The 13,536-nt window shown below is 53.0% G+C and overlaps 1 protein-coding gene across 1 annotated transcript in view; it reads right to left on the reverse strand.

Annotated features, from left to right (window-relative positions):
- garem1 (GRB2 associated regulator of MAPK1 subtype 1) overlaps positions 1 to 11,476 on the reverse strand; it is a 103,173-nt gene extending 91,697 nt beyond the window's left edge. Inside the window, exon 1 of the mRNA XM_033019672.1 lies at positions 11,087 to 11,476. Coding sequence (XP_032875563.1) covers positions 11,087 to 11,195 — 109 coding nt within the window. The 5' untranslated portion in view covers positions 11,196 to 11,476. The remainder of the gene's footprint in view (positions 1 to 11,086) is intronic.
- Between the last annotated feature and the right edge of the window lie 2,060 nt (positions 11,477 to 13,536).

Consider the following 13,536-nt stretch of genomic DNA (forward strand, 5'->3'; position numbering starts at 1 on the left):
ACGGTATCAGATTTCATGTGACCGAAGGTCAATATTATGGATTCAAAGACAGTTTCTTCCTAAGTAAGGGCCTCTGTGCTGACACCTTTGCTAGGTCTATCCTGATGGTGACTGGCATGGTGTGTCGGTGTGGTTCGGTGAGTATCACTGCATCAGGCTGATGCTTACAGCCACTCTGCAGTTTCCCGATTTGTCTCAGCCACGAGAGTACAAATCATCTTCCTCCCCAAGAAAAAAAGGCAATTATACAATTATAATGAACAAACTAATTTAGAACAGGTACTACTTAATTTTAAAAAAATGCAAAGATATTCTTTGTATGAAGTTTTCAACAAGTACAAGTTGTTGGTGACACCACACTTGGGAGTACTGTGTGCAGTTCAGGTCACCACGCAGGTTGGTATGTAACAAAAGCTTTTCACTGTACCTCTGTACACGTGACAATAAACTAAACTAACTAACCCAGCTATATCATGTCACTGAATTGGAAAGGGTACAGAAAAGATCCACAGGATGTTACTAGGACTGGGGGGCTTGAGTTATAAAAAGAGGCTTGTTAGGCTGGGACTTTTTCCTGCTGCAGCATAGAATGTTGACTGAGGGGATGACCTTAGACAAATGTAAAATTATGTTGGATGTAATTAAAGTGGATTGTCATTATCTTTTTAGCAGGGCGCTGCAAGTCTAAAAGTAGAGGGCATAGATTTAAGGCGAAAGGGGAAACATTTAAAGAAGATCCAAGGGCACGTTTTTCCACATGGAGGATGGTGGGTAGATGGAATGATCTGCCAAAGGAAGAGTGCAATTACGATGTTTAAAAGACATGTGGACAGGTACATGGATAGGTAGGATTTAGAGGGATAAGGGCCAAACACCAGCAAATAGGACTGTCAGACAAACATCTTGTTCAAAAAAAGACAAAGTGCAGCAGTAACTCAGCGGGTCAGACAACATCTCTGAAGTAGATAGCCAGGGGCTGCCAACATTGGGTGAGAGTTGAGAGTGAGAAATTGCGAGGAAGTGTAGCAACCAACCCCGAGGGAGCGAAGTGACCGAAGGGGGGGGGGGGTGAGTGGGAGGGCGGTGTGTCCCCTCCTACGGTAGGGAGTTTTTGCATTTTTCAGCTTGGAATTGTGAAATCTGGTGCATACTGTGGCGAGTCTTTTAACTTACACTTGAATGCAACATTTATGCTTAAATTGGATTAGGTATGAATAAGGTTTTGGCTAAATTACATTCCTAATTAATTCCACAATAGAGCCAGGCTCTGATCAACAGGTGCAGCACATGTATGACCTTAGTATATTTGTATAGAAATCAGATTATAATTCATGCTGTTATGCATATATATATATATATATATATAGAAAATAAAAAATAGAAACAAGGCCTGAGGAGTCGTACTTCCATCACTGTTCTGCACAAATAAATTAATCAACCTTACTCTTTGACTATAGAAACAAGACAAAAAAATAATGCCACATATTCAACCAAGCGTACAGTTCAATTAAATGTAAAACATACTAGACCAAGTGCAGACCCGTTGGGTCTGTTCCCCCAACGTGCGGTTGTGGGGGGGGGGGGGGGGAGGCGGCATGCAGCGTCACACACTAACTATCCCCCTCCCCCCCCCCACACTCACGCTAATTACCCCCCGTGATATTATATTAATATTATTAATTTGCTCCTTTTACCCCATAACCACCCTATCTACTGACGCATAGCCCCCAACTTGCAGTCACATCTAGAGAGGGGGGGGGGGTAGAGAGTGAGGGCAGAGAGAAGGGGCAGAGACAGAGAGAGAGACAGAAACTCAGAGAGAGGGGCAAGAGGGAGAGGGGGGTGGAGAGGAGGATAAGAGGGAGGGTGGGTGAGGGGGGAAAGGTGGGGGAGGAGGGGAGGAGAGAGAGAGGGTGAGAGTGAGGGGAAGAGAGAGGGGGTGAGGGGGAGAGGTGGGGAGCGGGAAGGGAGGGGGGAGGGGGGAGGGAAGGGTAGGGGGTGTGTAGGGTGGGGGAGGGGATGGGGGAGGAGGGGAGGGGAGAGATAGAGAGAGGGGGGGAGAGGGGGGAGGAGAGAGGGAGGAGGAGAGAGGGGGAGGGGGAGAGAGAGGATGTGCTGAGAGGGGGGTGAGATGAGGGGAGGGGGAGAGGTGGGGAGCAGGGAGGGGGCGGGAAGGGGGTAGGGGTGTGTGGAGGGGAGGGGGTTTAGGGGTGGGACGGTGAGGGAGGGGATGGAGGGGAGGAAAAAGAGGGGACAGAGAGCGAGAGGGGGGAGGGGGAGAGGAAAGGGGGAGAGGAGGGGGGATTGGAGAGGGGGGAGAGGAGAGGGGGGGGGAGGGGAGGAGAGGAGGGAGGAGAGGAGGAGGGAGGAGAGGAGGAGGGAGGAGAGGGGGGGAGAGGAGAGGGGGGAGAGGAGAGGGGGGAGAGAGGAGAGCGGGGGGAGAAAGGGGGGGGTGAGGAGAGGGGAAGAGAGAGAGAAAGAGAGGGATAGGGAGAGAGCGGTGGGGAGAGAGAGGGGGAAGAGAGAGGGGGTGCTGTGAGGGGGAGAGGTGGGGAGCAGGGAGGGGGAGGGAGGGAGGGTGGGGGAGGGGATGGAGTGGAGGAGGGGAGAGATAGAGAGAGGGGGGGAGAGGGGGAGGGCGGGGGAGGAGAGGGGGGGGGGGGGGAGGGGGAGGAGAGAGGGAGGGCTGGGAGAGGGGGGAGAGGGGAAGGGGGGGAGGTGGGGAGCAGGGAGGGGGATGGAGGGTGGAGGGAAGGGGGTAGGGGTGTGTGGAGGGGAGGGGGTTTAGGGGAGGGATGGTGAGGGAGGGGATGGAGGGGAGGAAAAAGGGGGGAGAGAGAGGGAGAGGGGGGTAGGGGAGAGAGGAGAGGGGGGGAGGGGGCAGGGAGAGGGGGGAGAGAGGAGAGGGGGGAGAGGAGAGGGGGGGGAAGAGGAGAGGGGGGGGAGAGGAGAGGGGGGGGAGGAGAGGAGAGGGGGGAGAGGAGAGGGGGGGGGAGAGGAGAGGGGGGGAGAGGAGAGAGGGGGGGGAGAGGAGAGGGGGAGAGGAGGAGAGGGGGGGAGAGGAGAGGGGGGGAGAGGAGAGGAGAGGGGAGGACGAGGGGGGCTGAGGAGAGGGGGGAGGATAGGGGATGGAGAGGAGAGGGGGGGCGAGAGTGAGAGTGGGGAGAGGAGAGGGGGTTAGAGGAGAGGGGGGAGTGAGGGGAGAGGAGGGGGGAGAGGAGAGGGGGGAGAGTGAGTGAGGGGGGGCGAGGCAGAGGGGGGGAGAGGACAGGATGGGGGGGAAGAGGACTAGGGGGCGGAGAGGGAGAGGGGGGGAGAGGAGAGGGGGGGGGGAGAGTGAGAGGGGGGTGAGAGGAGGGGGGGAGAGGAGAGGGGGGGATGAGGAGGGGGAGCGGAGAGGACGAGGGGGGAGAGGAGCGGGGGGAGTGAGGAGAGTGGGGACGAGGAGAGTGGGGAGAGGAGGAGGGGGGGGGTGAGAGGAGAGGGGGGGAGAGAGGAGAGGGGGGAGGGAGAGGGGGGAGAGGAGAGGGGGGAGAGAGGAGGGGGGGAGAGAGGAGGGGGTGGTGAGGAGAGGGAGGATGAGGAGAGGGGGGAGAGAGAGAGAAAGAGAGAGGGATAGGGAGAGAGAGAGAGGTGGGGAGAGAGAGAGAGAGAGAGAGAGTGCCTTTTTAATTCAACCCAAACAACCATTTGCAGGCAGTGCTTTTTTATTTCAAACTAACTATATTTTCATTTTCAAACCAAATTAAGGGTACTCACAGTGCTGTAGACATTTGTTCAGTGTCATTCAGAGCTCAGAGTGACAGAGACTAATTGACAGAGCTCCAGCTTGCAGAGACTAATTGAGGCACACCACTTCCTGGTTTTATAGTCCCTTCCCCTGCCTCCAGCGGGGGCAGCAGAGAGAGTGGGGAATTTTGTAAAAACATTAATATCTCTGTCATTTTTCATCGACAGGAAAAATCCTCGGTACACATACGGCGGAGGGGGGCTCTGAGCAAGATGGCCAAAAATGACGGCCGTAGGTGGCGGCGTTCTCTCGGAAATCGCAGCACAGATGGCCAAAACCGGTCAAGAACAGACTTTTAGTAATATATATATATAGATAGATATATGGAAACAGTCCCTTTGACCCACCAAGTCCACGCCGACCAGCAATCTACCATACACCAGTTCTATCCTACACGCCAGGGACAATTTACAGAAACCAATTAACCTACAAACATGCACGTCTTTCGGATGTGGGAGAACGGAATATCCGGAGAAATGTCCGGAGGTCATAGGGAGAATGTTCAAATTCGGTAGACACCTGAAGTCAGGATCAAATCTGGGTCTGTGGTCTAAGATAGCAACTCTACCGCTGCGCCACCGTGCCACCCCATTAAATTATTTTTTCTGTAATATATTTATTATGGTGTCACGCCAATAAAGATGAACACGATTCTGATTTCTGCCCTTAATTGGATAACACACATCTCCAGTCATTGTGTTTTACATCTATATGGCTGGTTTTCAACTTCTTCAGTCTGAAGGTCTCGACTCGAAACATCACCCATTCGTTCTCTCCAGAGATGCTCCCTGTCCTGCTGAGTTATTCCAGCTTTTTATGTCTATCTTCAGTTTAAACCAGCACCTGCAGTTCCTTCCTACACACTTTGTTAAGCGAAATAGGTCCTTTAATTTTCATAATATTATTCACCTCAACTATGTCTTTTCTTCACCCCCGTTGCTGCAGAGAATACAATCCCAGTTATCAAATCTTTCTTCAAAGTGAAAAAAAAATCCAGCCTGCCAACATCTTCATAAATCACCCCTGGATCCTCTCCAGAGCAATTGCACCCTTTCTACAGTGTGTCATCGTCTTACAGCAAGGAAACAGGCCCTTCTTCCCAACTTGTCAATGCAGATCAACATGCCCCACCTAAACTAGTCCCATTTATCCGCATTTGGCCCATACTCCTTTAAACCTTGTGAGTGCCAGTGTGTGTGTATAAGGGTGTGTGTCAGTGTGTGTTAGGTTGTGTGTGAAAGTTTGTGTCAGTCAAACGGCGACAACACCCGGAGTGAGCGAAAATCCGGAGACTTGGCGACATCCGGGGAGCGTTTCCCTCTTCCCCCCCCCACGTCTCTAAATCCTGGACCATGGTAACATATATGCTTAACCATGCACACTACAGATTGATGCAAGCATGTTTTCTGTGAAGGACCGAAAATTACCATGACATGGCCATAGCATGGGTCGTTATTGCTATTGGTACAGAAACACTCTCGCTTCCCACATAATTTATCCATAACAAAATATACTGGTTGCAAGGTAATTTCCAAAGGCATTTTATGATAATAGCTGTTAAAACCGACCACACCCATCTGATAGGTTAAACATTACATTAACTGACAAGAGATGGCCAAAGGACATGACTGCAGCAAATGTTCTTTTGGTAATATGTTTAAAGGTGTCAAAACGCCACATTACCGGACATTCAGATTAGATGCACGTGGTGCGAACAGCAATGAAGATACCCAGTTTGTACGCACCAGATTTAAAAAAAAATTATTGATAAACGGAGAGAGGGGGCGCTGTCCTTTACGGCTGCCTGTCCTGCAGCTGTCCGTTATTTTCACTTCTTTTTTTAAAATGTTAGTACGTTAAAAGTGTGTTAGTTGGGGGTCTAATCTTTTTATGTGTGGGGGTTGGGGAAGGGGAAACTGCTTTTCAAGTCCCTACCTGGTCGGAGAAGCTGTCTTCCTCCGGGCAGCACCTTCGACCCATCCTCGCGGCCTACCAGCGGGGCCTGGAGCGGCGTTTCCGGAGGGGACCTGGCCAGAACCTCGGCTTCGGTGGCGGCACAGCGCTGGAGCGCTATCGCGGAGCGGGCGATGCCTTGCCTGGGTCGCCACGCTGGAACTCCGGTATGCTGGGACCTGCCGATTGAACATCGCGGAGCTGCGGGTCTGTGGAGCGGCCAGCTGCGGCGCTGACTTTAACATCGGGAGCCTGGGATCTCTCGCTGAGATCGCCAGTGGTGGAGCTCCGTCCAGCGCGGCCCTGGTGGCTTGGAAGCCGCGGTCTCCAGTAAGGAAGCGGCCGTTCCAGGCACCCCAAGCCGCTGAGAGGGTTCTCCCGACGCCGGAGCACCATCACCAGGCGAGAAGGCCTGAAACATCGGGCCGCCGTAGCGGCGACTGTGGAGGCCTCAATAGGCCCGACCATGGGTGGACAAGGGGATGGGGACAGGACTTTGTGCCTTCCCCCACAGTGGGAACCATTGTGGCGGGATGTTATGTTTTAATGTTAAACTTCTTCTTTAATGCTATGTTGTATTTTTATTAGTGTGCTGCAAGGACATCTGAATTTCCCCTGAAAAGGGGATTAATAAAGTATTTATTATTATTATCTATCATTCCCACTTCAGAACTAACGTTAAAATTTCAAAGGACATATCTCTTGACCAAATTTGTGATGTATATGATCGAGTAGAAGTAAAACCGGCTTGTACTCGCTAGAATTTAGAAGATTGAGGAGGGATCTTATAGAAACTTACTAAATTCTTAAGGGGTTGGACAGGCTAGATGCAGGAAGATTGTTCCCGATGTTGGGGAAGTCCAGAACAAGGGGTCACAGTTTAAGGATAAGGAGGACCGAGATGAGAAAACCATTTTTCACACAGAGAGTGGTGAATCTCTGGAATTCTCTGCCACAGAAGGTAGTTGAGGCCAGTTGATTGATTGATAAACTTTATTAATCCCCTTATTCAGGGGAAATTCTGATGTCCTTGCAGCACACTAATAAAAATACAACACAGTATTCATGAAGAAATTCAACACCAAAACATAAAAACATCCCCCCAGTGATTCCCACTGTGGGGGAAGGCACAAAGTCCAGTCCCCATCCTCTTGTCCACCCAAAGTCGGAAGTCGGGCCTATTGAGGCCTCCACAGTCGTCGCCACGGCGCCTGATGTTCTCGCCGGGTGATGGTACTCCGGCGTCGAGAGAACCCCCAGCGGCTTGGGGTGCCAGGAACGGTCGCCTTCCCACCGGAGCCTGCGGCTTCCAAGCCAACAGACCACGCCAGACGGAGCTCCACACACTGGTGATCTCAGTGAGATGTAGGTTCAACGTCGCAGCTGGCCGCTCCGCAGAACCGCGGCTCCACGATGTTTTCCTCGGCAGTACCAAGCATACTGGAGTCCCAGCGCGGCGACCCAGGAAAGGCATCGCCCGCTCCACGACAGCGCTCCAGCGCTGCGCCGCCGCCAAAGCCGATGTTCTGCGCCGCCGCCAACGCCGATGTTCTGCGCCGCCGCCAACGCCGATGTTCTGGCCAGGTCCCCTCAGGGAAACGTCGCTCCAGGACCCGCTGGTAGGCCGCGAGGACAGGTCGAGGACGCTGCTCGGAGGAAGGCAACCCCTCCGACCAGGTAGGGACTTAGAAAAACAGTTTCCCCCTTCCCCCCCACCACCTCCCACACATAAAAGATTTAGACCCCCTGACTGTACACTTAACAAACTAAAAATAATAAAAAAGAAGGGAAGAAAACGGACAGCTGCAGGACAGGCAGCCGTTCAGGACAGCGCCTCCTCCGATGAGTTCATTGGCTATATATAAGAGGGAGTTAGATGTGGCCCTTGTGGCTAAAGGGATCATGGGGTATGGAGAGAAGGCAGGTACAGGATACTGAGTTGGATGATCAGCCATGATCATATTGAATGGCGGTGCAGGCTCGAAGGGCCGAATGGCCTACTCCTACACCTATTTTCTATGTTTCTATAAATCCAACGTATAGTTGGGAATGCTGCTCATTAAATAACTACAGCACTGATACTCCATATTAAGAGCATTGATTTGCCGTTAAAATGAATTCTGTAATAACGTGTCAACGGTAGCAGCGACAATCGAACGCTGCGGTTTTAATGTTTCACGTGTTCACAATTTAATTAATCCATGTTTATGGACTAAAACAAATAATAACATTTGGAATTAAAACACATTTGATTGCATTCCGTTGTCAAACTTAGTCAATGTTCGCTCTGAAGACATTTCCAGCACAATAGGGTCGCGGGGGGGGGGTGTGAATCAGTGCGGGGTGGATAGATGGCGGGTGGGGAGAGGGGTTGAGAAGGCAATTGGTGCGGAATGGATGGATTGAGGCAGGTGAATTAGTACGTGTTGGTTGGAGTATGTAAAATTGTGAGGGGAGAGCACAGGGGATGTCAGTGGTGTTGAAAGGGGGGATCAGTACGGAATGGTTGGGAGGGATCAGTACAGGATGAATGGGGGGGGGGGGGAATCAGTACAGGATGAATGGGGGGAATCAGTACAGGATGAATGGGGCGGGGGGGGGTCAGTACAGGATGGATGGGGGTAGACAAAAGTGCTGGAGAAACTCAGCGGGTGAGGCAGCATCTATGGACCGAAGGAAATAGGCAAAGTTTCGGGTCGAGACCCTTCTTCAGACTGTTGGGGGGGTGGGGGGATCAGCGCGGGATGAATGGGGGCGGATCAGTGCAGGATGAATGGAGGAGAAGTGCAGGATGGGTGGGAAGGGGGGTAAGTACAGGATGAATTGGGGGACCAGTGTAGGATGGATGGGGAGTGGCAGGAAAATCAATGCAAGGTGCATAGGGTGATCAGCGCAGGATGAATATATGGGAGGGGGGGGGTGGGGGTAGATGGGGGGTGGGGGAGGGAGGGAAGCACAGGGGATGTCAGTGAGGACTGAATAGAGGCGGTAATGGGGATCAGTCCGGGATGGAGAGGAGAGGTCTCAGGATAAGGGGGGGGGGGGGGCGTACAAGAGAGAGAGAGAGGGGAGGTGGGGAGGAAGGAAGGTCAGCGCTCCTCGGACAACATTGCCCCGCTGCCTTGGCCGTCCCTGTCCACCGCCAAAGGGGGAGGCGGTTGGGTTCTCCTCGCCACCACCGCCAGCCAACAGCAAGGTGCGGGGCCGAGCGGTGCAGCTCGAAGATCCTATAGCTATAGGATCTTTGGTGCAGCTGCTTCAGACAGCGGGAAGGGAGGCCTCCCCCTCCCTCCCTTCTCCCGGCCACGCCGTGTGAGAGGGTTTGTTTTGAATGTGCCGTTGGCAGAGTGGCAGGCAGCGGCCGCTATCAGGGCGGGCGGGGTGCGAGAGAAGGAGGGGGTGGAGCCGCTGTCGCGGCTGCTGCTGCCGCTGTGCGCGGCCCGTCATTCACTCCGACCCTTCGTCACCACACACCTAATATCTTTGCAATACAGCCGTCGCCGACATGAATCGTCACGTTCCTTGTCTCCAGAGATGCTGCCTGACCCGCTGAGTTACTACAATTGTTTGTGTCTATCTTCGGTATAAACCAGTATCTGCAGTGCCAAGTCGGGCAAAATGACTCGGCGTTTAGGTTGCCCGGCAGCACTTTGGGTGGTCATTGGCACCCGGGCAACCGTTAATTTCGAGCCCTGCAGATTTTGGTTCCATGAATGTCAAATGAAATCATTAGTGCTGCAGTTGCATTGCCATTTTAAATAGTGTGTGATGGGCTTTAGACAAATTGCTCGTTCTTTACGGGAAACCCGCTGACAGAAAACTATTCTCATTGGTGAGTGTGGAGGAAATCTGGAAGCCTTGGGAGAATTGAATTGCTCGTGACTTTATTTATTTATTAAAGTGGGGGGGGGGGGGGTTTAGCGTGAGAAATTCTGTGATCAGCGTGAACATTTTGTGAAATGCGTGAGTCTCACGCTCAATGCGGGAGAGTTGGCAGCCCTGAGATAGCTGATGTTTCGGGTAGGGAACCCAGTCTGAAGAAGGGTCCCAATCCCAAATGTCAACCATTCATGTTTTCCAGAGATGCTGGCTGACCCACCAAGTTACTCCCAGTACTTTGTGTCTTTTTCTTTGTAAAAAAGCATTTGCAGTTTTGTTCCCAGGCATATTATTCAGCCTGGGCCAGATGGCACGAAGGGCCTGTTCCCGGAGACTCTGTTCTGATGATCGGCTCAAGACAAACAAACCATGTGCGAGTTTTCAGCTGACTAAATCGACAGAGTTAGTAGAAACTCCGAGAAAACAAAGTTAGCATTTAGAAATGCACAGTGAAATGAGCCGTGTTGTAACTGACCGATTCATAAGCGATAGGACATATCACGAGATAAGCTAAAGTATGCGCAAAACCGCACATTTCCTGCAGAGAACACACTACACCTTTGGACTGCAATACAGTGATTCATTAGTTAACCAGTGTTCAATTCGGTTACAGCTCACTGTCCCATTTCAGTGCACAATCGGGTTTTTTTAAAAAATGAACTTTGCATTCAAAGTGCAACTTGAATGTGTTTTTTTTCTCCCGTTTGTCAACACACCCACTATGCTTAACTTTCTCTTGTGTTTCAGGAATACACAAACTCCCCACTCCCGCTGACTAGTAAACAAGATTAGTCTCGGTGCATGAGAACTTCATTGCACAGCTCATAATTTCTACATTAACCACAATTAGAGCGGCGAGGACCTCCCTCTCGCGGGCCGGTCGGTGGGCAGAAGAACAACCCCCTGAGCGAGCAGTGGTCGATGTCGGTGGAAAGTTCACCTCGTGGGCTCGGTGGTCGGGGGGTGGAGGTGTGGGCTGAAGAGCTCGGTGGTCGGGGGGTTGGGTGGAGGTGGGGGCTGAGGGGCTCAGTGGTCGGGGGCTGAGGGGCTCAGTGGTCGGGGGATGGGGGCTGAGGGGCTCAGTGGTCGGGGGGTGGAGGTGGGGGCTGAGGGGCTCAGTGGTCGGGGGGTGGAGGTGGGGGCTGAGGGGCTCAGTGGTCGGGGGGTGGAGGTGGGGGCTGAGGGGCTCAGTGGTCGGGGGGTGGAGGTGGGGGCTGAGGGGCTCAGTGGTCGGGGGGTGGAGGTGGAGGTGGGGGCTCAGTGGTCGGGGGGTGGAGGTGGGGGCTGAGGGGCTCAGTGGTCGGGGGGTGGAGGTGGAGGTGGGGGCTGAGGGGCTCAGTGGTCGGGGGATGGGGGCTGAGGAGCTCGGTGCCGGTGACCCGGGCCCTTCCCTTCCCTCCGACTCCCAGGCGACGCGACCCCGGGAATCGAGTGAGTCGGTCCGGCGGCCGAAGCCCAACTTACCGTCCTCCAGCCGGACGAGCTGCGGCAACCGGTACGAGCTGACCAACAGGTCGAGGGGCCGAGTCACGCCGCTCCACTGCATCTCCTTGTTGCCGCCGAGTGCCTCCATGCCACCCGGCAGCCAAACGGGGGCGGCGAGCGCTCAACCGCGGGCTGCCATCCGGCCGCAAGGCCTCCCTGGGGCAGGCGGGCGTCGGGCCGAGCTGCTGCTGCTGCTGCTGGACGAGCTGTGTCGATGGGCTCCGGGACCCGCGCCCGCAACGCCATGCCAGGAATCACAGACTTGAGTCCAGCTGCCCGCCGTGCCTGTCGGGCGGAGGAGGAGCCGCGACACGCCGACCGTCCTCCCACCTTCCCGGCTCCAGCCTTCCCTCAGGACGGAGCCCGTCAATGCGCAGTCGTCGCCGCCGCCGCCACCCAGTCACCCCGCTGCTGGCAGCGTTACTCCCTCCCAGGGAATGTTACCCTCCCGAGTTACTAACCTTCCCCACGTTTGCAGCATGATCTGCAGGGTATTTACATCGTTTTCTTTTTTGTTTTAAATTGCACAACTATATATGCGGATGTGTAATTGCTTTAGCTTCTCTTTTATTCACAGCATTACACTCCTCTGCACTCATTCTGGGCACCACCCTTTCTTGATCACCGTGGCTTTTTTGCATATCTTTCATTCGTTTTTCCTATATACCTTCTCCATCTCTCCTTTCCCTCTCCCTTGACTTTCAGTCTGAACAAGGGACTCGACCCGAAACTTCACCAATTCCTTTTCTCCAGATAGGCTGCCTGACCCGCTGAGTTAGTTCAGATGTGTGTGTCTATCTTCGGTGCAAAGCTGTATCTGCAATTCCTGCAAACTCATTCAGTATCTCCACTTTTCCTTAACCCGTAAAGATTTTGTTTAAGAAGGATGCTGGAAAATCGAAGGTAGACAAAAATGCTGGAGAAACTCAGCTGGTGATGCAGCATCTATGGAGCGAAGGAAATGGGCAACGTTTCGGGTCGAAACCCTTCTTCAGATTTTGTTTACACCTCGCTTTGTTATTTCGACTCAATAAGCAATAGGTACAGGAGTAGGCTATGGCCCATTCACTGTGCTCATGGCTGACCTTCCACACTCAGTTGCCTGTTCCTGCCTTTTCCCCATATCCCGTGACTCCGCTATCTTTAAGAGCTCTATCCAACTCTCTCTTGAAAACATACAGAGAATTAGCCTCCATTTCGTCCTGAGGCAGAGAATTCCACAGATTCCCAACCCTCTGTGTGAAAAGGTTTTTCCTCATCTCTGTTCTCACCCCTTATTCTTAAACTGTGGCCCCTGGTTCTGGACTCCCCCAACATCGGGAACATGTTTCCTGCCTCTAGTGTGTCCAAACCCTTAACAATCTTATATGTTTCAATAAGATCCTGGGACAGCGCTCCCGTGAGGGTGGACCGGCGCAGGGCTGAGACGGCGCTCCCGTGAGGGCGGCCCGGCGCGGGGACGGTGCTCCAGTGGCTGAGGCGACGTTCTGGCGGCGGCGACCTGAATCCGGGGCTCGGCTGCGGGCCAGCAGGCGGCATCGTCGGGAGCTCGCAGGTCACAGGCTGGTGCCTGTTTTCCGGAGCTCCCGCGGCAACAGCTGCGTCCGCTGGACTGGAGGGCGGTAGCTTCGACCACCCCGGGCCGCGGAGCTTGAACCGGCCCGTTCGCGGAGCTCGGTGAGCCGCGGGACTGACTTACCATCGCCCGGTGGGGTATCGCCTCGGTGCAGAGGGAGAAGAGGAGGGAAGAGACAGTAACCCTAAGATTTTTGCCTCCATCACAGTGAGGAGGTGCCTGGTGAACTCACTTTGGTGGATGTTAATTTGTGTTTATTGTGTGTTTTGTTGTTTATTATTACATGTATGGCTGCAGGCAACGACATTTCGTTCAGACCGAAAGGTCTGAATGACAAATAAAGGATCTAATTCTAATTCTAATCCCCTCCCATCCTTCTAAATTCCAGAGTATACAAGCCCAGCTGCTCCATTCTTTCAACATATGACAGTCCCGCCATCCCGGGAATTAACTTTGTGAACCTACGATGCACTCCCTCAATAGAAAGAATGTCCTTCCTCAAATTTGGAGACCAAAACTGCACACAATACTCCAGGTGTGGTCTCAATAGGGCCCTGTACAACTGCAGCAGGACCTCTTTGCTCCGATACTCAACTCCTCTTGTTATGAAGGCTAACATTCCATTTGCTTTCTTCACTGCCTGCGTGACTGATGAACAAGGACCCCCAGATCTCGTTGTACTTCCACTTTTCACAACTTGACACCATTTAGATAATAATCTGCCTTCCTGTTTTTGCCACCAAAGTGGATAACCTCACATTTATCCACATTAAACTGCATCTGCCATGCATCTGCCCACTCACCCTACCTGTCCAAGTCACCCTGCATTCTCATAGCATCCTCCTCACAGGTC

This window comes from Amblyraja radiata, chromosome 4 (genome assembly GCF_010909765.2).
Source record: "Amblyraja radiata isolate CabotCenter1 chromosome 4, sAmbRad1.1.pri, whole genome shotgun sequence".
Lineage (NCBI taxonomy): Eukaryota > Metazoa > Chordata > Chondrichthyes > Rajiformes > Rajidae > Amblyraja > Amblyraja radiata.